The sequence below is a fragment of the Anabrus simplex genome, chromosome 5 (genome assembly GCF_040414725.1).
Source record: "Anabrus simplex isolate iqAnaSimp1 chromosome 5, ASM4041472v1, whole genome shotgun sequence".
Lineage (NCBI taxonomy): Eukaryota > Metazoa > Arthropoda > Insecta > Orthoptera > Tettigoniidae > Anabrus > Anabrus simplex.
The window spans coordinates 10,825,343-10,851,068 of NC_090269.1; the positions used below are offsets into that span (position 1 = coordinate 10,825,343).

General features: G+C 38.1%; 1 protein-coding gene across 2 annotated transcripts in view; it reads left to right on the forward strand.

Moving 5' to 3' along the window:
* Window positions 1-25,726, forward strand: part of lig (lingerer) — a 612,955-nt gene that overhangs the window by 187,289 nt on the left and 399,940 nt on the right. For both annotated transcript variants that reach the window (XM_067146761.2, XM_067146762.2), the window contains exon 7: window positions 14,530-14,789. In XM_067146761.2, coding sequence (XP_067002862.1) covers window positions 14,530-14,789 — 260 coding nt within the window. The remainder of the gene's footprint in view (window positions 1-14,529; window positions 14,790-25,726) is intronic.

Consider the following 25,726-nt stretch of genomic DNA (forward strand, 5'->3'; position numbering starts at 1 on the left):
AGAATCAGAGGTTAACTACGGCACATAAGAAACCTTAGCATTGAAGTGTGAGGTGAACCGGTGGAGAAAATATACAAATAATATTTTTTATGGGCTCGAAGGGTGAATGGTGCATTTAATTGCATTTAATAAATTTCCCCAGGCTGGCTGAGTGGCTCAGACTGTTGAGGCGCTGGCCTTCTGACTCCAACCAGGCAGGTTCGATCCAGGCTCAGTCTGGTGGTATTTGAAGGTGCTCAAATACATTAGCCCCGTATAGGTAGATTTACTTGCACGTAAAAGAACTCCTGCGGGACTAAATTCCGGCACCTCAGTGTTTCCAAAATCCGTAAAAGTAGTTAATGGGGTGTAAAGCAGCAATTATTATTAAATTTCCCCAGGCAACGCAGGGTTCTACTGTACTGTCGTTCCGCTGAACAAAAGACAATAGTAAAATTTAAAAGCGGTCTTAAAGAAAACAGCGGTAAATTAAATGCGCTTAAGAAAGAACAGCTAAATAACAAAAGCAAGCACAAACAAAACACATGGCAAATTTTTGTAATGGTACACGTTATGCCATGACTTTTCACTGCACACCACAGCGTCAAAATCTTCAGTACCAACTTCTGTACAGTTCAAAAATAACAGAACACACACAAATACTATGCAATATACAACCAAAGTAAAATATCTGCCATTAGACAACAACTTTGTGGTACTCACCGAATGTTACTTCCTTGCCGCTGCAGGCTGAAGTCCTCTATCAATCTGAATCGGACGAAAATTCACTGCCAACGGCAATGATGAAGGGCTCCATTTCGTCCTGGATCAAATCGGATTTCCACATGTCCGCTTCAATATTTTTCACGTGTTTCACGTAGTTCGCCCAGATTTCAGTAGACACACGTAGGAAACCTTCATCGATGAGTCTTTCCATCTCCCTTTTTTGAACGTGGTGTTGTTCATAGTAACATAGTGCTTCACTGGCGCCCAAACAAGTTCAATAGGATTCAGCTCACAATGGTATGGTGGTAAACGAAGAACCGTGACACCACTTTCTCTTGCCATTTCATCGATTCTGTGGCGATCGTATTTCCATCGCACACTGTTTACGAGGGCCATCAAGCCTGTTTTCAGCATGCTTTCATCATACACTACACCACGTTCTCGAAGCCATGGCCGCAGGTTTTCTTTTTTCCATGTCTTCGTAGGCAGAGCTTCTTTCTTGCGGCTGTGATAGGAGTCATCGTCAAGAACAATAACAGAGTTTGGCGGCAGGTTCGGTAGTAGACGTTCTTTAAAACACTCCTCATAACAATCACCGTCCATTTCGTCGTGAGCATCTGCGCTATTCTTCTTACACTGAAACACGTACTTCGCCCCTGGCACGAACCCATTCTCGTTACCGGCATGAACTAATGTGAACCGTGGATCACGACCTGTAGGAGACTTCAGACCGCAAGATAGTCCTGACAGAAAAGCATCCCGTGGAGTTGAAATGGTCTTATCTTTCCATTCTTTCCCAACAGTGTGCCCTGTGTTAACCCACGACTCATCAGTGTAAAATATGTTCCTTCCCTCGTCTCGATATTTCTTAACTGTTGACAGATACTTGTGACGCCAAGATATAATGTCCTCTCTTTCCGTCAAACGAGCTGAATTTCCTTTCCTTTCGTACTGGAAACCCATGTTTCTCAACAAATGATAAAAAGTTGTTCTTTTGAACTCGGGAAGGTCTTTATCATTCTTCACAGACTGTAGGACTTGCTGCAAGGTTGGAGGTTGGTTTTTAATGGAAAAATTCGTGCACCTTACGCCTTACACCACTGCAAACAAAATCATTGAACTTGACTGACCTGCTATCTTTCCGTGGTGCTTTACGTTCTCTTGTTTTAATGGGAGAAACCAAAGGTCCTGTAGTGGCTGTCGATCGCACTTTATAAACAGTCCTCTCAGAAATGCCCGTTGCTTCAGCAGTTTCTTTAACCACCCAGCTGAGACTTTTATCTGGATTCCTTCGAGAAAGGTAATTAAGTATGTTAAGCACAGTTTGCTTTTGTTTCTTCCTCAGTACCTCTCCCTGTTTATTTTTATGGACGTTCTCACCCATAACGCAAATAAATCACTATTAATGTTAAAAGAAAGAAATGACACATGTAGGCTAATCACATAACACTCACTCAAAATAATACGATTAGGCCTCTACACTGATGTAAAGGCTGAAAAACACACGCAACAAATAAATACCGTAAACGACATTTCTACAAAAGAAATCACGGTGTTAATATTAAAAGAAAGAGATCGCACAAATAGGCACACAAGACAAGTACGCAATGATTTACAGCCTAAAAACACATATGCAATAAAGAACTTAACTACAAAAGTGATCTGCCCGCGGTTCACAGATGCTTGTACCAGAGCAACATAGAAGGCAAATGAAGCAAGGCATTGAAGCGGTGGCTGTTCCCGCCATTGTACTTCCTCCCTACGAATGTATTTATAAAAAATAAAGTATTATATAGTTATTTTAATATCTCACGTGCAAAAATGCCTCATCCTTTTTATCTATTTTTCATAATACATTAAAAAGTACAGTATACTATCCCTTAATCACGAAAAATTATGGGTGTCTCACTTGTTGTAGGTCCGTAAGAGCAATACTGTCATCAATCAATCAATCACAATCAATCAATACTGATCTGCATTTAGGGCAGTCGCCCAGGTGGCAGATTCCCTATCTGTTGCTTTCCTAGCCTTTTCCGAAATGATTTCAAAGAGACTGGAAATTTATTGAACATCTCCCTTGGTAAGTTATTCCAATCCCTAACTCCCCTTCCTATAAATGAATATTTGCCCCAGTTTGTCCTCTTGAATTCCAACTTTATTTTCATATTGTGATCTTTCCTACTTTTATAAACGCCATTCAAACTTATTCGTCTACTAATGTCATTCCACGCCATCTCTCCGCTGACAGCTCGGAACATACCACTTAGTCGAGCAGCTCTTCTTCTTTCTCTCAATTCTTCCCAACCCAAACATTGCAACATTTTTGTAACGCTACTCTTTGGCCGGAAATCACTCAGAACAAATCGAGCTGCTTTTCTTTGGATTTTTTCCAGTTCTTGAATCAGGTAATCCTGGTGAGGGTCCCATACACTGGAACCATACTCTAGTTGGGGTCTTACCAGAGACTTATATGCCCTCTCCTTTACATCCTTACTACAGCCCCTAAACACCCTCATAACCACGTGCACAGATCGGTACCCTTTATTTACAATCCCATTTATGTGATTACCCCAATGAAGATCTTTCCTTATATTAACACCTAGATACTTACAATGATCCCCAAAAGGAACTTTCATCCCATCAACGCAGTAATTAAAACTGAGAGGACTTTTCCTATTTGTGAAACTCACAACCTGACTTTTAACCCCGTTTATCAACATACCATTGCCTGCTGTCCATCTCACAACATTTTCGAGGTCACGTTGCAGTTGCTCACAATCTTGTAACTTATTTATCACTCTATAGAGAATAACATCATCCGCAAAAAGCCTTACCTCCGATTCCACTCATTTACTCATATCATTTATATATATAAGAAAACATAAAGGTCCGATAACACTGCCCTGAGGAACTCCCCTCTCAACTATTACAGGGTCAGACAAAACTTCACCCACTCTAACTCTCTGAGATCTATTTTCTAGAAATATAGCAGCCCATTCAGTCACTCTTTTGTCTAGTCCAATTGCACTCATTTTTGCCAGTAGTCTCCCATGATCCACCCTATCAAATGCTTTAGACAGGTCAATCGCGATACAGTCCATTTGACCTCCAGAATCCAAGATATCTGCTATATCTTGCTGGAATCCTACAAGTTGAGCTTCAGTGGAATAACCTTTCCTAAAACCGAATTGCCTTCTATCGAACCAGTTATTAATTTCACAAACATGTCTAATATAATCAGAAAGAAAGCCTTCCCAAAGCTTACATACAATGCATGTCAAACTTACTGGCCTGTAATTTTCAGCTTTATGTCTATCACCCTTTCCTTTATACACAGGGGCTACTATAGCAATTCTCCATTCATCTGGTATAGCTCCTCCGACCAAACAATAATCAGATAAGTACTTCAGATATGGTACTATATCCCAACCCATTGTCTTTAGTATATCCCCAGAAATCTGATCAATTCCAGCCGCTTTTCTAGTTTTCAACTTTTGTATCTTATTGTAAATGTCATTATCATATGTAAATTTTATTACTTCTTTGGCCTTAGTCTCCTCCTCTATCTCGACATTATCCTTGAAACCAACAATCTTCAGATACTGCTGACTGAATACTTCTGCCTTTTGAAGATCTTCACATACACACTCCCCTTGTTCATTAATTATTCCTGGAATGTCCTTCTTGGAACCTGTTTCTGCCTTAAAATACCTATACATATCCTTCCATTTTTAACTAAAATTTGTATGACTGCCAATTATGCTTGCCATCATGTTATCCTTAGCTGTCTTCTTTGCTAGATTCAATTTTCTAGTAAGTTCCTTCAATTTCTCCTTACTTCCACAGCCATTTCTAACTCTATTTCTTTCCAGTCTGCACCTCCTTCTTAGTCTCTTTATTTCTCTATTATGAAAAGGTGGGTCTTTACCATTCCTTACCACCCTTAAAGGTACAAACCTGTTTTCGCATTCCTCAACAATTTCTTTAAACCCATCCCAGAGTCTGTTTACATTTTTATTTACCGTTTTCCACCGATCATAGTTACTTTTTAGAAACTGCCTCATGCCTCCTTTATCAGCCATATGGTACTGCCTAACAGTCCTACTTTTAAGACCTTCCTTTCTATCACATTTATTTTTAACTACGACAAAAACAGCTTCATGATCACTAATACCATCTACTACTTCAGTTTCCCTATAGAGCTCATCTGGTTTTATCAGCACCACATCCAGGATATTTTTCCCTCTGGTTGGTTCCATCACTTTCTGAATCAGTTGTCCTTCCCATATTAACTTATTTGCCATTTGTTGGTCATGCTTCCTGTCGTTCGCATTTCCTTCCCAATTTACATCTGGCAAATTCAGATCTCCCGCTACAATCACATTTCTTTCCATGTCGTTTCCCACATAGTTGACTATCCTATCAAATAATTCCGAATCCGCGTCAGTGCTACCCTTTCCCGATCTGTACACTCCATATATATCAAGTTGCCTATTATCTTTAGAAATGAGCCTTACACCTAGAATTTCATGTGTCTCATCTTTAACTTTTTCATAGCTTACAAATTCTTCTTTCACTAGAATGAAGACTCCCCCTCCCACCCTTCCTATCCTATCTCTACGATACACACTCCAGTGCCGTGAGAAAACTTCTGCATCCATTATATCATTTCTCAGCCATGATTCAACTCCTATTACAATATCTGGTAAATATATATCTATTAAATTACTTAATTCTATTCCTTTCTTTACAATACTTGTACAGTTCAACACTAACAATTTTATGTCATCCCTACTTGATTTCCAGTTCCCTGTTCCCTTATCACCGCTCCCTAGGCCATCCCGTTTCCCTGAATGTACCTCCCTATTACCCTTCCAAACAAATTTCCTAACTTATATGTACCACTGCGGTTTAAATGAAGGCCATCTGAGCGCAGATTCCTATCTCCTACCCACCCATTAGGATCTAGAAATTTCACTCCCAGTTTCCCACATACCCACTCCATAGTCTCATTTAAATCCCCAATCACCCTCCAGTCAGTATCCCTCCTACACAGTATTCCATTAATAACAATATCCGCTTTCTTAAACTTCACCCTTGCTGCATTTACCAGATCCCACACATCTCCAACTATGTTGGTACTTATATCAGCTTGCCTTACGTTGTTGGTACCAACGTGAAACACTACCACCTTCTCCTTCCCCTCCTCCCTCTCTTCTACTTTCCTCAACATGTGCCTCAACCTAATTCCTGGATAACATTCTACCCGGGTTCCCTTTCCTCCACACACTTTCCCCACGTGTCTAACGATGGAATCCCCCATGACCAGAGCCTCAACACCACCCACCTCATTTGATCCCCTCCCCTCCTGGTCAGCCCTATCTTTCCTGATAGCTGCAGAAGCTACTTCCTCCTCCCTTTTCTCCTTCCCATGACCCTGTTCCACCTGTCTTTTCCTATCCTCTACTCTACATTTCCCTTTCCTACCTTTTCCCTTCCTCCTACTTCCACGCATCTCAGCAACAGTTCCCTGTCCCTCATCTTCCCTCTGTTGTTCTACCTGGAGTGACTCGTACCGATTTTGCACAGACACCTGTCCTGAATTCTGATCCTGAATAGAGCCCTTAGCCTGCAATCTCCTTCCCCTTAGAACATTAGACCACCTGTCTTCTACAACTCCTCCCTTTCCTTCCCCTCCCTCTTGTACACCTACTGTAACCTGTACATTGTTTGAGGGAGTCCTATCTTCCTTCCTGTCTTCTGTGAGAATCCTAATTATCTCCCTCAAACTTTCCAACTCCTCCCTCATACCCCTCAATGCCTCACCACACCCACAATAAGTACACTCGCGCTCCTTAGCCATTCTTTACGGGGAAAGAAAAATTAAATTAAAAAATAAAATAACTTATTTGCAAAAAATAAATGAACGAGGGATATATTGTCTGGGATAGTACACAACAATAAGGTAATTAATATACGACTACACTACATTACTACTTAGTCGTGGTCTATTTTTTTAATTCTACAACCCCTAACAGGATAAAAACTGCTGTTAATTACTGAAAATCGAAAGTAATACACAAGAACTACACAATTCCAAACTGCAATTAAGCCTATCCTAATTACAACAACAGTATTTTAGTAAGAGTTTCTACGGATACCTCTACTACACCAGTGCTACACAAATATTTTACAATAATAAAATAAGCACACTCAATTCTAATAGGATATTACTCGTATACTACTGTACAGTACACTACAGTAATTTTTAAACTACTTTCAGACGTATCCTAATTACGATACCGGTACCGTACCGTATGTCACTACTAAGCACAACAGAAATGAAATTTGCAAGAACTACTGTACTCAAAGATTACCAACGAAGCTAAATGCTTAGACAAATTATTATTAGTATTACGGTCTAATAGATACACACGAAAGATAACACACGAATATAGCAGGCAAGATACGGCACTATCTAAATGTACTGTGTCTATACTACAATGTATCTACACTACACTACACTGCGTTTGGTTAAATGCTTAAGTATCAAAAAGTTTGCCGTACACGAAGAGAAACACGAATATAACTGGCAAAATACTATCAAATATATACATTTTTTTTTTTTTTGCTAGTTGCTTTACGTCGCACCGACACAGATAGGTCTTATGGCGACGATGGGACAGGGAAGGGCTAGGATTGGGAAGGAATCGACCGTGGCCTTAATTAAGGTACAGCCCCAGCATTTGCCTGGTGTGAAAATGGGAAACCACGGAAAACCATCTTCAGGGCTGCCGACAGTGGGGTTCGAACCTATATCTAATATATTATACCTTATCTTCACTACAATTCTACTGAAATGTGATTATGTGATTATTACAGCTGGTGGATTACTATTATTTTCCCTACTCCACGGGACGGAGAAAAAAAAGTGTCCTTAATTAGGCCTGCTGAAAAATACGAAGTTGTCTACAATAATTTCTCAAATATTTCTATCAAAACTACTACTACTACTACCACTCCAGGGACTTGAACTGCAATTACTGGGATATATGAACTTTATTATTATTATTATTATTATTATTATTATTATTATTATTATTATTATTATTATTATTATTATTTGTTTTCTTAACGTGGAATGAGCCATAGAATAAGCAGTTTTGACCAATTGTATCTCCTGATTTTTCCTGATTTTCATATCAAAATCTCCTGATTTTTTGTTTTGTAAATTTGGCAGGTATGCATAGATATTAAATACCTGCCATTACCTTAATCTGCAGTAAAGCTTGATGAAGGGCGAGGCGCACCCCCGCCTCCTCTATTTGCACACATTCAGTAAACTGGACAATTAATAAGACAAGGTGGCTCGAAAATGTACCAGCTTTTATACCCGAGAGGAAGGTTCTGGAGAGATCTGGGCTAAGGTCCAACACACCCCAAATTTTTATTGGATTATCAAATAAGTAGAAAATGAACATTATTGGTGAAAAAATACACATACAAAATTTCCTACTGGTCTATTTTGTAATTAGCGGAAAGAGATTGAAGTGTTGACAACTGTGATACATGAAAAAACACACAAATCAACTCAGTTTAGGAAACCTTAAAATAATAAATTTTGTTCTAGTCTTAATCGTTCCTCTTCACACTAGAGGGCATAACATGCATCGTCTTTTTTGGTAGAGTCATCTGTGAAGAAAAGTCCAAACTTCTTGCACAAGTTGTTGCAAGTTTATATTGAAGATGGCATTTTTCAAGGTGCTTCATTTGAATGAATGTAGCGGGTTTACCTCACGGTACACTTGGTATTAACTGCCTCCTTATGAATCCTACAGACCTTACAGGCCTTAACCAGTTTGCAAACCTCCCCATAGAGCCCCTTCCAAATGTATTCTCTCGAATTTTCTCTCTGGTTTTAAACACTCCTAAATGACCAGCGAGGGGCGTTTCATGATATTTAAATATCATAGGCACCAGGAGGGCAGGCATCACCAGCTTCATCTTTAGATCGTGACGAGGACAACACAAGACCCCATTTCTCGAGACATGAGGAACGACAGAGTTTCACTTCTTTAATTCTTGGGTCACAGATCCTAACACAGGATGTTCATTTTGAACCTTCGCGATGTCGTGATACAACAACGGAGCATCGGCAGTATTGCCCCAGAAATGGACGAGTTAGGAGGGGCAGGATTTAAAGGATTGTCCTCTTGAACATCATTGGGAGAAAACATTCGGCTAAGAGAGTCGGCTAGTACATTGTCCGAACCTCGAATGTGACGGACCTCAAACTGGTAAGCCAAGATTCTAATTGCCCAACGAGCTAAATGGCCAGTTCTCCGGGGCCTGCCCAAGACCCAACTCAACGCCTGGTTGTCCGTCTCGAGCTGAAACTTTACATGCTTCAAATACATTGAGAACTTCTTGAGGGCGAATAATACCACCAATCCTACAAGTTCGTATATTGAATACTTAGACTGAAGAGACAGAAAGGGTTCTAGATGCATAAGCAATTGGATGTCTCCCAAATTCGGAGTCCTGTAATAAAACGGCAGCAACAGCGGACTAAGAGTCGTCTGTTTGAACAGTGAAGGTTTTAGAAAAGTCTGGCATTGTTAAGAAAGGGACATAAGATCTTCGAAAGTAGCCTGTTGCGACAGATCCCACACAAAGGAGTAGAGCGGAGCGGCACGCTTAGCAAAGTCAGGGACGAACTTACGAAAAAAAAGTAATGCCCCCAAAACGAGCTCCCCCTTTCACATCCTTGGGAGGACTGAACTCAACGAATTGTCTGAGTACGAGATAGATCCACTGAAACACCCTCAGACAAGACAATATGCCCAGGAAATGACATTTGGGGCTTCGCAAAGGAAACCTTCGAGAGCTTAACTGTGAGCCGCCCTTACAGAGAGGCATCAATACTTCTTGAAGATGATGGAGGTGCTCCTCAAAGCTTTCCGAATATACAACTAAATCATCCAAATAATGGTAAAGATAATTGAACTTGATGTCAAAAAAGAGTTTATCCAAGAGCCTAGTGAGCACGGCAGCGCCCATGAAAATCTCGAAAGGCAAGCGGCAAAACTCATACAAATTCTAGTCGGTGGCAAAGGCCGTCAAATGACGTTACTCTTCAGCAAGGGGAATCTGATAGTAAGCTTGATTCAAATCTAAAACCATGAAATACTTGGCCTTCCTAAACCATGGAAAACAAGCATGCAAATCCAGAAGCGGAACAGATTACAACACAATTTTCTTGCTCAATACCCTATAATCGAAAACATTCCTGAACCCACCCTGCGGTTTAGGGACGAGAAAATTGGGTGCTTAATAGGTCAAAGTAGAAGGCCGTACAATCCCCTGATCAAGCATCTTATTGTTGATCTCTTTCAAAGCCTTCATTTATGGTGGAGACAAATGATAAAGGGGGATCCTGATGATTGTCAAATCAGACACTTCGATTTTATATTCCAAGATGTTATCAGCCCAACTCCTCGGAGAACACATCAGAAAAGGTGTCGCATATCTCCCTAACACTCTGCGCCTGATCCTCAGGCAGATGGTTAAGGTCATACACCATCTCACTCTGAGGGGGCATAACCAAAAAGACAGAAGCGGTAACTTAGTATCAGATTCGTTCTCAATCACTCATTGATTGAAACAGGGCTGTGTGCTTGCTTCTACACCATTTGCACTGTACATGGCTGCCATGCTGCATGAATGATCTACAAACAACTTAGGCATAGATATTAAATTTCGTTTTGATGAAGGCCTTTTCGGGTGACAGAATTGCAGTATGCTGATGACACCGCATCTCCTGCTCTAACACCTGCAGAACTACAACAGTTAGTCAACTGCTTTAAAACTGCATGTGATCGCTTTGGTCTTGCCATTAATGTGAGAAAAAAAACTAAGGTACTTCCACAACCTGCCCCAGGATTAACACTTCTTGAGTTCAGTATTTCCATCTTAGACACAACACTGGAACAGGTTGATCACTTTTCATATGTTGGAAGCATCTTGTCTAAACGGTGTACCCGTGAACAAGACGTTGATAAAAGAATTGGGGCTGCTCATGCAACGTTTGGACAATTAAGGCAGAGAGTCTTCATGAATAACAACACTCAATCACTCAAACTCATGGTGTACAAAGCTGTTGTCATTACCACACTGCTGTATGGCTGTGAAACTTGGACAGTCTATCGCTGTGATATCAAAAAACTTGAGCGCTTCCGCCAACAGAAAATGAGATTCATCTTGAATATTAAGTGGGAGGACTATGTGACCAACACGGCAGTTCTCGACAAAGTGCAGCTAAATAGCATTGAGGCAACAATCATTGCTCATCAACTGAGATGGTTAGGCCATGTTCACCGCATGGGTGATACCAGGCTTCTGCACCAAATTCTTTATGGTGAACTTTGCTCCGGCAGTAAACCTCATGGAGCCCCTCTTAAGCGTTTTAAGGACGAGCTGAAACACATCATGAGACAGCTGGTATAGATATATAGACATGGAAAGAATGTGCTGTGGACCGCTCACTGTGGCGGAACACTAAATCCACTGCTGTCAACTTGTTTGAATGCCACAGACATCAAGAGGCGACCAAGCGACAAGCAAGAAAACTCCACCAATTACAACCCCGCCCTCCTCCATCCGTACAGTGTGATTTGTGTGGGCGTATGTTTTATGCCAGGATTGGTCTGTTTAGTCATCATAAACACATCTATAAACTGAGTTGAAACTCAATGTATGCAGGAAGGAGTTATATATGCTCCAATCAAGTTACAGCCGACGACGATATAACAGAGGGGTCCAGCCTTCATATAATACTTCATCATTTCACAATATTCAACTCAGATGGGTTTCCTAAACTCCTCAATAATAAGTTAGAACCTGGTAACTCTAGAAAAATCTGGCATTAACCATCTAGTTAAAAACACATAACAAGAAGGTAAGAACGAGCCCAGAGCTAAACACACCAAAGGTAATAAGAAAAACCTAAGGCTTTCCAAGATGCACTAGCACCTTTCATACTTCAAGAGAGTAAACATATGAGAAGCATATAGTCTTTTACCAAAGTTAATTACAAGCCTTTGTAAGTTAATATGTAAGTACAATATAAGGTCAGTTTAATCATATTTACATTTATTTCTCCTCCAATTCAATAAGGGCAAAAGTACCTAAACAAAATATAGGTCAAAGTAGACTGAAATACATAATACTAGAATCTGAACCAGTCTTGACGTACATTGAACCGAGCTTCAGCCTTTAAAGCACTTCACTTGTGCAAATTATGTTTACGCATGGTCAATAAAATAATTTTCGACTACCTCCGGCCCTTCCCAACTTCTGCATTGCACGGGGAAACCTAAAGATCTCGCTTTCTTACCTCCGCGCTCAAGATTGCCCAGTTGAAGCCGCTGCGGGACCAGCCCACAATGTGCAGCGTTCAGCTCAACACAAAGAATGACCACGAGCACAGTCAACCGTCACCCTGCCCGAGACCGGCCAAGGTCACATGCTAAAGCGACTGGCCTCTCATTGGATAGCCAAGAGGGGCGAGGAGCTTTGCCATAGGGCATGGAACCAAGAGGGGGGAGACCAAAATGGAGAGGGCAAATACTCCAGAGCGGGATGAAATTCCCAATTACCCTGGAGCCACGAGCGACAAGGGCAAAATCATTTGATTATAGGTAGGGAAAAATAGAAGCCAGTAAAACATACATTCAGACACATACAAATTAAGATAAGCAGTTCACAAACACAACTTACAAGCGTAATAGAAGAATGGCTAGGCCATTTAAATGATGGAGGAGGAGGAGGGGAAAGTTTTCCACGCTACAGTTTGAAATGATATTTCCAGGTATTTGAAGTTAGAAACAGATTGTAACAGCGTTCCCTCCAGGAAAATGTTTGAATCCATGCTTTTCCTCTTGGAGTCATTTCAACAGTTTGTTTTACTGATGTATAGTCCATATTTTTAAATTTGCCATTACAAAGATTTAGTTTCTCCTGTACTTCTGCTTCATCATCCTTATCTTGACCCAACTCCAATTTCCTGCGTGCGGTGAATGAGCGCTGTCCATTTATCTCAGTCCATGTATATGTCTTCTTCCACAACCTGCTGCAAATCCAGATCTCGTCAAGCTAGATCATTTGTAATCTGATCGATCCATCTCTTCCTTGGCCGACCTCTTGATCTTTTGCCTTCGAGTTTGTTCTCAAACCACACTCTAAATTAATTGTTCTTTGTGGGTCCATTCATTTGAGATGGCATAATATTATTTTTCATCATAGAGAAAGGCCATATCTCTTCATAAAATTAATCATCCTGCCTCGGCTAACCTTCAAATCAAGTGATTCCATGTGCAGCAGCTGTTTCTCATCCTTTAAAATACAGCATTTCGTGAGAAATGGCATATCCAACACTGCGTAATGAAGTCATATATTGGAGAAATTATGGGCCATACGTCCCAGTAGTCTCCTGAGAAAAAAAATCCCTTCTTGGATTGGACCTGTTCAATTCCCACACAACAGATACAACAAAGCGGAGAATGAAGGACTTGAACACTCAATTTGCAATCATTCCAGGGTGTCTCACAAGTCGGTTGTAGCCACTGGATATATGAATAAACAAACCATTCAAGGTTTCTGTGCATAAAGGGTGGACAAAATTGACTAGAGTCAAAATTCAAATGTGTGAGTTTCAACATACGTGCACCCGTTGAAAGATGGCTGTTCACTTACCGAATTTTAATTTCATCTTTATTAGTCAACGATTTCACGACTTTTTCTGTTTCCATACCACAATAGTTTAGGAATTCAAGGCCATTTCCCGTTTTCGTGCAATTTTCCCTGACCTGTCTGCTGTGGCGAGAGTTCTAATGTGCGTTGGAAATCGCGTTCCTTTCGCAAGGAATGAAAAAGAACATTTTCGTTTAGGAAAAATGTGATCATTTTAAACAGTAGTACTGAAAATTGGTGACGCAATATGTGACTTATTTTTATATAGATTGAATAGACGTGAATGGCGACTTCGAATTTAAGAGGTGCTGAGCGAAAAATCATAATGAGGAACACATTAACAAGGTTTCACTATTTTTTTTCGTCTGGTTAAATTCTGGAAAGGCTATTACTATTTCAATTTATAGTAAAAAGATTATAATTACTCTATTTGGGCTTGAAAAATGTTTTCATAATTCATATGTGGTTAAGTTAGTTTAGGTGATGCTGTTTGTTTGAATAAGAAAACTGAAATGATTGTCACAGAAGCCATTGGAATTATACTACTACAATTTTTCAGAATGAAATTGAACATAAGCTTTAACATCTTGGAATTACAAAAATAACCACGTGTAAAACATAGTATGCAATTATGCAAAAACGCAAGTGTTGAAGAAACTGATTTCCGTTGCATACTGATTTTGGTGTGTGTGACTTTCGTGCCAGAATTTTACGAATATCGGATATAACGACAAGCCGCTATAGCGTGTAAATTTATTGCCGTTATGAATTCTCGCAATAACGGACGTCTACTGTAGTTTGTTGAAGTATTATTCAAACAGTATCAACAGCAAACATAACCTATGTATTGCATAACACTTCAAATTAAGAGGACATTTTATAGTAAAATATTATTCATCCAACAAAGTTTGAGAATCAACCACCATCTGAAGATATTCAGTCCCAAGTAGATTTGTAATTAAGTCATCTTAGAATTGAAATTCATCTTGTCTGTGATTTTGATAGTAAATGTATTTTTCTCTAGATTGTGGCAGAATATTAATGTATTATGTGTTTAACTTTTTTTTTTTAAAGAAAAATGGGATGATGATTTCCCCTCCCCGGAAGACTGGGACAATGAGGAATATACTGGTTCATTAGCTGATACCAAAGTGTTCACTCCTAGTGGAGGTGCAATAGATCCACTGGTGAATTCGGAACCCCTTCAAGAAACAACAATTTCAGAATTGTCATCTTCCCTTGCTGCCCAAAATCTGTCCAGTAGTGTGGCCTCTAGTTCCAGCCAGATGTCACAAAATCTTGACCTCCACCAGCAAACCAGTCACCTGTCTCAAGTGAGTGAATATTTTCATATTCTCTTAACCGTACAGAAGCAAAACAACAACAAATTTATTGTTTTGTTTGAATAATTATCACAGTTAAATTGAAATAATAAATATGGTAGTTCAACCTATTCAATACAAGTAAATAAGAGATGTAGAGATTACATTCTTATTTAATTAAAAGTGGAAATGGTTCCGGTTTCGACCCCAGTCTGGGTCATCATCAGCCGATTATAACTCGAAAAACAATGCATAAGTAAGAAAGAAGTTAACGGTCAAGTCCACACAATATCAGTTGAAGAGGCAATATAAAAATGATGGGGGTAGGCACTGTAAAATTCAAACGAAGTGGAATGTAAGTCACTTAAAAGAAGTAATGCGTAATCTTCCGAGCATCAGAACGGCACACGCAATGTTTGGCATACACCGTCAGGCACAAAATCACAACACAATCCAAATATGAAGATCTAAAGTCATGAAGAAGCCGAAGACAAGCAGCTCAACCGAAGTAACTTGCAAGCTCCAGAAGATCGGCGCGGTGTTTAAAACGTCAAGTGCTGTAGTTTCATACGCTGACGGAGATTGAAGGATAGATTAATGATCAAGTATTTGCTTAGTTCAGGAAAATGTACCTATATATATATAATTATAATACGATTCAATATAATTGAATACGTAATTATGATCTTGAAGATTTTTAGAACAGTTGACGTGAAAAAACAATAGTGAATAGAAAAAATGGTAAAAAGCGCAATACCAGAAACAAATGAAAACGTGTATGCACAGTGCGCTATTTCTTGAATATAAAAAATTCAGGTCGTGATTGAAGTAGTCAAAGTGGTGGACGCAACTTTAAATTTGAAAGTGAGGGCCCTAAATGAAGGTGGCAATGTAGTGTTTTTTTTTTGGGGGGGGGGGTGAAAAGAAAAATAGGATAAATTAATAAAGAAAGAAGATTAGTGGATAAGAAAAGATTAAAAGGGTTTAAAGTTGAAAGGTGGTGAGAAAGGATAAGATAGGGATGAAGGAGGGGTAGTTTAAGGTGGGTTACTGGAGGTACAAAATGTGGGTAGGAACTTTGTAAGGCATGGAAAATTGAATTCAGGTTTTGAAATTTAGAATTTTTGAGAAGAAGAATTAGGAAGTCAAATAGGATGTTGGGTTTTTCAGAAATGTCGTTTAAGTTGAAATTGGGGTTGAAGTATTGGTCAAGGTGAATAAAACAATTTTCAGTGGTGTCAAGACGGGCCTTTGTTTTAATTAAATATATATATGTACATTTTCGTGAACTAATCAAATATTGATCATTAATCTATCCTTCAGTCTCCGTCAGCGTATGAAACTACAGCACTTGACGTTGTAAACACCGCGCCGATCTTCTGGAGCTTGCAAGTTACTTCAGTTGAGCTGCTTGTCTTCGGCTTCTTCATGACTTTAGATCTTCATATTTGGATTGTGTTGTGACTTTGTGCCTGACGGTGTATGCATTCTGGCTCATTTAACTGTTCTCTGCTTTTCGTGAACATTGTGAGACAGTGCCAAACATTGCGTGTGCTGTGCTGATGCTCGGAAGATTACGCATTACTTCTTTTAAGTGACTTACATTCCACTTCGTCTGAATTTTACAGTGCCTACCCCCGTCATTTTTATATCGCCTCTTCAACTGATATTGTGTGGACTTGACCGTTAACTTCTTTCTTACTTATGCATTGTTTTTCGAGTTATCGGTTGATGATGACCCAGACTGGGGTCGAAACCGGTACCATTTCCACTTCTCTACATATCTTATTTACTTGTATTGAATAGGTTGAACTACCATATTTATTATTTCAATTTAACTGTGATACTTTTCAATACGGAACAATGAAATTTTTATCTTTAAATAATAATTATTATTAGGGCTCGGATGTTTAGGAAAAGTCATATTTTTTCTTTGTCTCTATTTTCTTGGCTGGTTGGATTTTGGTGCAAATCAGGTGATTATAGTCACAATTAAGTGATTTTTATTTGTCATATAAATCCATATTTTGGCTATTTTTTGTCATAAGGTCATATTTTGAGCTATTTTCGTAGAAACGTCTTATTTCGGTCATATTTGGGCAGTTTGGCGACAACTGTAGCTGTGCAAAGTCATCATCAATTTTCCGAATGAGAACTAGTATTTACAAAACTCCTTTTCCGTATCATATCTGTAGTTAATGCAAATGGAATACTCTGCCTCTTCTATCAAGATTGCGCAGGAATTGTTTTCCTACAATTTGTCAGCAAGTTGGACATATATTAAGTCGAACTTTGGAATTGTATCTAGTGCAATTACTCGCTTAGAAGCTGCTAGCTGAGAAATACATGCAAGTATTGAAATTATGAGAAGTATTGAGCTTTTAGCACAACAATCACATGGAATAGTTGGCGTCAGTGTAATATGGAAACTTTAAAATTTGCTTTATCAAAGTGACGGTTTTCGCTGTGTGTGCAAGATAAATGATGTTATTAGAGAAGAATGTACATGTACATTTCAAGATGAGTGCATACTCAACAGCAGTGATTTAATATTATTTAAATATGCACCAACAATGTCTTGTGACATAGAAAGGAGCTTCCCTTCTTAAAGAATGTGTTAAGTGATAATCGGAGATCTTTTGCCCCTGATGCTTTGAAGAAAAATCTTGTCATATACTTCAATACCACCCTCGGAGAAGAATGAAAAACTTATACGAATTTGCACTATATGCCGAGTCGCCCTACCATAATGTATCGAAAGACATCTGCTTAATTCGTTTCGTGGTGCTCAATTTAAACTTTTTAACGCATTTGAGCAATATTAATGTAATCTGTGCTTAAATGTTTTAAAATATTTTAAAAGATACACTGATTTTTAGTTTTCTTCGTATTTCAAACCACCAATGAAGGGTACAAACATATTTTGACTTTTAAAATGTTGTGTGATCTATAATCTTAGCGTACTTAGTATTTTGTAGGTATGTATTCACGAATGTTTGATAAGTGAATCAAGGACAATACACTGTGAATAACTGCTAAATGTGTATATTCAGAAAATTAATATGAAAGTAAGAATAAAGAGTTTAGTTAACAAATATATATCAGAGGAATTGGCGTTTTGATTTATAACTTGCTTTAAAATGGTCATATTTAGATTAATCACTTTCGGGTCATATTTTGTAATTTTTACATCATATTTCATCACTTTTGAGGTCATAATTCGTCACTTTTGAGGCCATATTTGCTTGCTTATTTGGGCTATTTTTGGGTCTTCAACATCCGAGCCCTAATTATCATAATGCATGTTCTGAAACCATATTGTTTAGTTTAACATATTTTTGGTTGTAAAATCTTTTATTTAGGTCAATTTATAGCAAAAAGGTTATTACTCTACTGCCGCTTGAAAAATGTTTTCATAATTCATATGAAAAAGTAAGAAACAATGTTAGGTTTTGGTCCACCCAATCAATACACATCAGTTTACAAGTGAACTATTTAAATAAAAACATATTAAATATATTTAGTAACATGTTTCATCTCTATTTGAGACTTCATCAGCCATAAAAACCACGTGGTTGATAACACAACTCAAAAATCAGAAACTGAAAAAAAACAGAAGAACCCAATGCCTTTCCTTTTTGAGAAACGCAAAATATATTGTACCGGGAACGCCACTACGGGAAAGAAGTTCGAAGTATGTGTGTTGAACTTCGCGCGAGGCGGAAGATAGGCAGCCCGCCGAACTCGTTGACATACTCAGCCGTGACGTAGGCACTTCGAGTGAGCTGTACACGGCCAAGCGTAACCATATATGGTAATGTCCCGGCCCATGTGCAAAAGTCTATTTAGCATTAAAATGTTATTTTGACACTGCCATTGTGGAGGTCGTCGTAATAGACGCAACCTGTCAAATTCTTAGGAAAATCCACCGTGTACTTTAGGAGTTATAGGGGTGGATAACACCCACGTTCTAGATGCTTCGCCACAATCTGGTATAAAAGGAGGGCGATCCAGACTATAGATTCAGTGTATGTTACTCCACCGTCTCTGTGACACGGGTGACGGGTGGAGCGCTACGTGTGCGGTCCGAACCTATGGTCGGATGTGTCTTTGCATTTCGAGTGTTCTGTTCCAGCGGAGTTGGAACTTTGATTTTCTTCAAGTGCCATGTTAGGACTTGTGTTTCAGTGACTAAATGAAGGAACTTAGAATTTCTCTCGTGAGTGTGGTAACTTTTACAAGTACTCCATTTGAACTCGTATTTTGAACTTGTATTTGAAATGGTAATTCTAAATTCCCATGGAGGGAATTAGATATTTTTCCACCAATAGAGCATATCAAAGTTCACCTGCATACACCCCAGCATAAGTGGGTAGGGTCTGACACATCCCACTCTGACGAGTCTAGTGTCAGACCTAAGACGAAATGCTGGTTAATAGAGCAAACGCCTGAAAAGCCATACATCTAATTTTGATCTTGTATTTTCGTAAACAGACTTTGGGAACATAGAAATTTTCCGCATGTCTAATTTGGACTTGTGTTTTACGACAAGCTGTGGAAACATAAAACTTTTAGTGTGAAAGTTACAGTTTTCCAAGTACCATATTGAAGTTGTGTTTCATGACAAACTGTGGAAACTTAGAGTATTTCAGAGTATTACGTTTGAACTTATGTTTCATAACAGATTGTGGAAACATGAAATATTTTTCGAGTGCCGCATCTGGACTTGTGTTTAAACTTGTGTCATTGTAACAGACTGTGAAAACATAGAGTACCCATGCCATATCTGAGTTTGTGTTTTCCTCTCGTGATGTTCTGAGGGAACATAGAACTTTCCAGTGTCATAATTAAACTTACAATTTATGCTTCGTAATTATTTTTCATGGACGGTGTTAGACTCTTTCTAAGTGCAGTTTACTTTAATGATCACTTAATTTTGTTTATCGACGGAATAGGACATTTCCGAGTACCATTTAATTTAATTTATTACAAACATGCCAATGTGTCCTGAACTTGCATAAACTGTGCATCTTGTGCTTAATATTGTGCTCTAATCATAAACTGACGAGAGCAGTGAATTAAGAACTATGATGACAATGAAACTTGGTAGATTTTTGCAAAAGTTTAGGAAGTTTCAAGCTACAGCCCCATCGTTATGTTCGTTTGACATAACTAATATGTATGCAAATATCCTAGTCAATAAAACAATAGATATTATTAGAACAAATTTAACCAGTCAAGGTCGTCTAGGGAAAGTAGAGATTGATCAATTCCTGCAAATTCTAGAGTTCGTCCCAAAAAACAACTATTTTACATTCAAGAACACTAGAGTCAGGAGGGTTTACCAATGGGAGCTCCTGCCTCGGGTATATTAGCGAACATTTATTTAGACCATCTAGAGGAACTTATAGTTGTTAGAAAGAAACTTGTGTATAAATTTTGAGATTTTGTATTTTGGGCTGTTCTTGCAGTTAATGATAAGTCTAACAGGTATTCCCACTTTATGGATATCAGGCAACACTCTTGCCATAGGTAACCTAAGGTTCATATTTATCATCTTTTGAATTTTATCTTCATTGAGGATGAACGTGGAATTTTTCAATAAAGATTTTAAACTTTTTTTGTATCCTAGCTGTGGGGTCTTTATTGATTCTGGAAAACGACTCATCAGAGAAAAATTTTTTTTTTGTTCAGTGTAATCTTTTCTATCCAATATGACCGTACAATTAATTACCTTTATCTGCCTTAGGGCCGGTTCTACCATCTGCTGGTAAAGTGGCTGGCAGCTGCCCAGGAGGTAAACTACCTGGGGGTGTAAATCGGTGCAACCACGTCTGCGCAAGCGCTGGGTAGCTACCCGGAGCTAGACACCGATATACGGAGTTGGCTAGACTGATTTTCAGCGACTTCTCGCTTTCGAGTGTGGTGCTATCTACCGTCAGATATATGAAGCTCATTTCGATAGTCTTATTTTCCTGTGCTTGCATCTGTTGATTATCACCAAAAAGCCTAATAAGGAGAGTCTTAAGAGTTATGGACAACGATTTATGTCAAGCTTTCGTGATTTTAATCTATGAGATTCAAAATCGATACCTAATTGGGATTAAAATTTCGAAGTTACGTTTTCTTACACCAGTTATAACCTGTCATGTAAGGCAGCGTTTTTGAAAAGTATTCTCGTAGTAGATTGGTCAAGTCGCTTGCTCCGTAATAGCAGGCACGCAAGTTTTCATAGTCTTTCTAATTTACATTTTAAAATTTATTTTCGTTTCCTGGCATTGTTCGTAACTCTTTTTTACTCACTTCCTATATATACCCACATCTTCCTTACGGAGTTATTGCCTTTGAGCATTCTATCTGCAGGCTTCTGTAAATTGATTATCTCCATGATGCTCTATTTGCAACTAGCTCTGTGACCTCGTTTAGTTCCACATGCTTCCACTTATTGATAATGCATGTCATTCTAATGTTTAACTTCATGAAGATAAGGTTGGAAGGTACTGTTGAAGAACTAATCAGAGTAAATATCCATTCATAGGAAGAGGAATTTGGGAATGGAATAATTTCCACTTTCTTCAAAATCATTTACAAGAAGACTATGTAAACAACTGATAGGGAATCTGCTACTTGGGCGACAGTCCTAATATGGTATATTAATCATAACCACTTTCAAGTAGCACACATATAAAGCATTTTCCTAGAGAACATAATATTGTGATTAAACATTTCAATGAAATATATTATTAACAAAAGAACGTATAAAAAGAGGCATACAGATTAATACAACGCTAATAATGAAAATAAAAAAGGTTCGTCATAATGAAGACTCGAATCAGCATACCTCATGTTATGAACTCAGCACATTAGCCACTATGCTACGACACAGCTTGGAGTAATAAGGATATATACGCAAACCTATACCTAGTGTCCAAACACTGAAAAAGTAGAAAATTTAAGTCCATTTGAAATTATTTCCAAATAGGTTTTGATTTTATAACCTTTTAGAGTTTCTTTGCGAAAGCTTGGCGTATAAAATGTGTTTCCTACCCTACCAATGCGAGAGGCTGGTGTGACCGTTGCAACTCAAGGGAAGCATTAGTGTTCAAAATCCTGCAATACAATATCGATCACTGTTACAGTATCATGTTTTTTTCAGTATACTAAAATAATATAAGTTGTATGTCACCGGAAATACAGCTAATAATGCTCAGCTCTTAGAACTTTCCCGGCAGGTAAAGTCTTATCGGGCCCTCGAAGTGGCCGATAAATTACGCGCCGGGTAACTACAATTTATGCTGCCGATATTGCTACCTGGGAGTGGTCGAACAGAAACATCCTTTTACGCGGAGGGCTAGTTACGCGCTACTTTACCAGCAGGTGGTAGAACCGGCCCTTAGTCACAATAATGTCATTATCTTTAATTTTATTCCTAATATCCCTGTTACATTTAACCTTGTCTGATGGAATATTGGTATTAAGCTGAATAACTGAAGAAGTCTTTTATTCCTTAAGTTGGAAATAAAGAAGTCTTTTCTTTATTTCCACTTTATGGATTTCAGGCAACACTCTTGCTCTTCTAGTAAAGGACATAATTTTATTGGCTTCACTTACTTTAAGCAATGTAGTGTACAAATGACCAGGTCTTCACCAATTATTCAACATATCCACCGCCTTCTCTGCCATTCCTATTCATGACAACGTCTGGCAACCAATAGCAAAACAATTATTGGCCTTGATGTTAGGCTCAATTCCGTCATGGCTTTTCGAAACATTAAATTTATTCTAAAACACCAAGACCCTATAACTTAGGTAAATTTACTTTTATATTAGAATTTTGTTTATTTTTCATGCTTTTTTTATTGTATTGAAAAGGTGGACAATACATCTCTCAACAAGTTAGTTGACATCAATATGGAATCTAATATGAAGTACAGTAGAAGTCCGCTATAGTGAGTACGGCATATAAAAAGAACCCCTTTTTAATGCCAGATATTTTCTATTCTTTCTAAATTCCCAATTAAACTGTGTATTATGTTCGGTTACAGCGAGAGCCCTATCACTGACGCATCCATTATTACGAGTGATTAACCATGCAAGATTTTTTCCAGTGCTGATATTTATGCACGCAGCCATTATATTGCATGCGATCGATCTTCTTCGGTATGGTATCCTCCCTATGTCCACTAGCGAGCTCTCTCGTCGATATTCGAAGGCGATGTCGGTGTCGATTAGTGATACCCGTCGACTGCTGTACCATAAAGAAAAATGGAAATGAAGGAGAACTACATGTTTTCATAATAAGTGCGTAAATGTGTCCAACAGCAGTTGTTAACTCGTTAAAATTAAAGACTGAAGTACAATCGCTTAATTTTAATGCCAAATACTACAATTCAGTGAGAATGGGATGCACCTCAAGATACGGCAAAATGCATCATTGATTTCAGAGGTTAGTTTATATTTTCTTGTGTTGGGTTAAATTTCGGAAAGGCTATTATCATGCAAATTTATAACCAGAAGGTTATCATTTCTTTACTGGTGCTTGAAATATGTTTTCATGGTACATACTGCACCCGTCCACCTCCCGAGTCCCAGACTAGCATTTATCTCAGGGGTGTCGGTTCATTATTTAAATCATCAAATATAAATATAACGGCATAATAGAACACGGGGATGAACGGAGCAACTTAAAATTTAAAATGGGGAAGGCTCGATTGTAACTTGAATTTAAGGACTCCATGATAGGACTAGGAAGTGACTGTTACTTTAAAAAGGGCATCATCTAACTACAATAAAAAGATTATGAGAGTGGTTTCCTTTGAAATAATTTGCCAGAAGGAGCGGTTTATTACGCCATTTGACGTATAAAACTTTGATACACGTGGCAACAATATTTGAATTTACACACATGTTACATATATAAATCACTTGCCATACCGCAAGTGGTATCAATATCTTGCTGCGTTGCTTCTGAAATAAAATGACATTTTGGAGGTATAATTTACGGATCGATTCCATTTGAATCGAACCGTTACTCAAGGATATAGCTTCCTTCTATCGGGAGCCCGAGCATAACCCATGTTACGGTCGGCTTCCCGATTTAACTAAGATGATGTACTCCGGCTATATACATTTTTCCGAGACCGGTACTCGGACTGGGTAATGTTTCTCGTGAAGTGCGAAAACTGGATTCCACGGACAGTTCCTATCTTACGATATCCAGCTGGTACCATACCAATGAATTAGCATTTACATTTTATTTACATGTGATCTGAATTGTCACCAGTTAGCCTCAGTAGACTACTGACACAGATGAGATAACGAGAAGCGGTGGGAAATACCGTGGCCAGTGACCCCCCTCGCATCGCGAGCGAAGTAAACAAACACGCAAGTATGACTGTCACATCGTCCCATACGGAAACCGTACAATAAAAAGATACCAAAAGACTCTAATATTATCCTTCTCATTATTCAACATACGAATAGAGGGATATCGTCACCAAATAATTTAATCCACGAAATTATCATCCTCGAAATTATTATTATTATTATTATTATTACTCAACGGTTCCTGGCACTGTCACGTTTGATTAATATCATCATTATTATGCGGGATGCAAACACAAATGGTTATTACTGTTATTATTATTATTATATCCCTCTCGTGGTTATTATTATTATTATTAATTAATAGGTGACTCAAGATATTATTATTATTCACGTCACTTAAAAAGGTTATTATCATTAATGAACCGGTCACTTCCGCCAAATTATATATTAAGATATCGGTCGCAATTACAAATTAATTCACTGATCAACCAACGACATCATTACAGTTATTATTATGACAATTATTATTAATCCGACCGCGGTGATTTAACATCGTCCTTACATTGTTATTATTATCGGTTGCATATTCTCAATTAGATTCCCGTTTAACATCGTTATCAACGCTCAATTAATTAAGGCGGTCCAATCCTTTATCTGCAATATTTATTATTATTATTATTATCACGACATCATGATTGTCCTCACTCGTTATTACAATGAATACAATATACGACCATTTCTGTGGAATCTGAACTCTCATTATCCTTAGATCCGTTGTATCTCAACGAATAACTGTGCAGTCTATTTATTTCGTGCATGCTGTCACGGGTTCGAATTCTACCCGCTGCGTAACTCAGTATTTCTCTGTGACACTGCCCGTACATTTTACACTCATATCAATATCCTAAGTGTCTCTCGTACGGAATTTATTTTCCTCTCTATCTCAATATTCCTCGATTCATTTATTTATTCCTCACAGAATTATCAACTGACTTATTTATTCATTTCGGACATCGTACGACCTTTTATTATCTGACTGCAAATTCTTTCACATTTTCTATCTCATTTGGATCTATGCCTTAGTTCATTCTCCACAAATAATCGTAACATCTTGAAATTATATTTACCAAAATTTGACAATCATGGTCTCGTAATATTAGCACTACATGTTCCGGCTAATGAATCGCAACTTCAAAACGCGACATTTATACGTAAAAAAAATATTGGACCGTAATTTAAACCACACGTTCATTAACATGTACGGATTATTAACACCGATCTACATTTCAATATTATTAATCGATCAAATTAAGTTATCACGCACTTTAATTCCAAATTAAAACGACCTCCCGTCATTAAATGATTCCCAATAAACTCAACACTTGACCACATAAATTATTATTATCTCCAAATCATATTTAAAAAAATAATATCTTCTTAAAAAAAATAGTTATATTATTTATTTATTATTATTATTATTTAAAAAAAATAATATTTTCGCCTGTAACTCGGTAGTCCACTCTTATTATGTTTAACGCATAACCCCTTTTACAAATTCAATTTATTCTGGCACTAAACACTCCAGATATGATTTACTTGGAAATTATTATATTAATCGCATC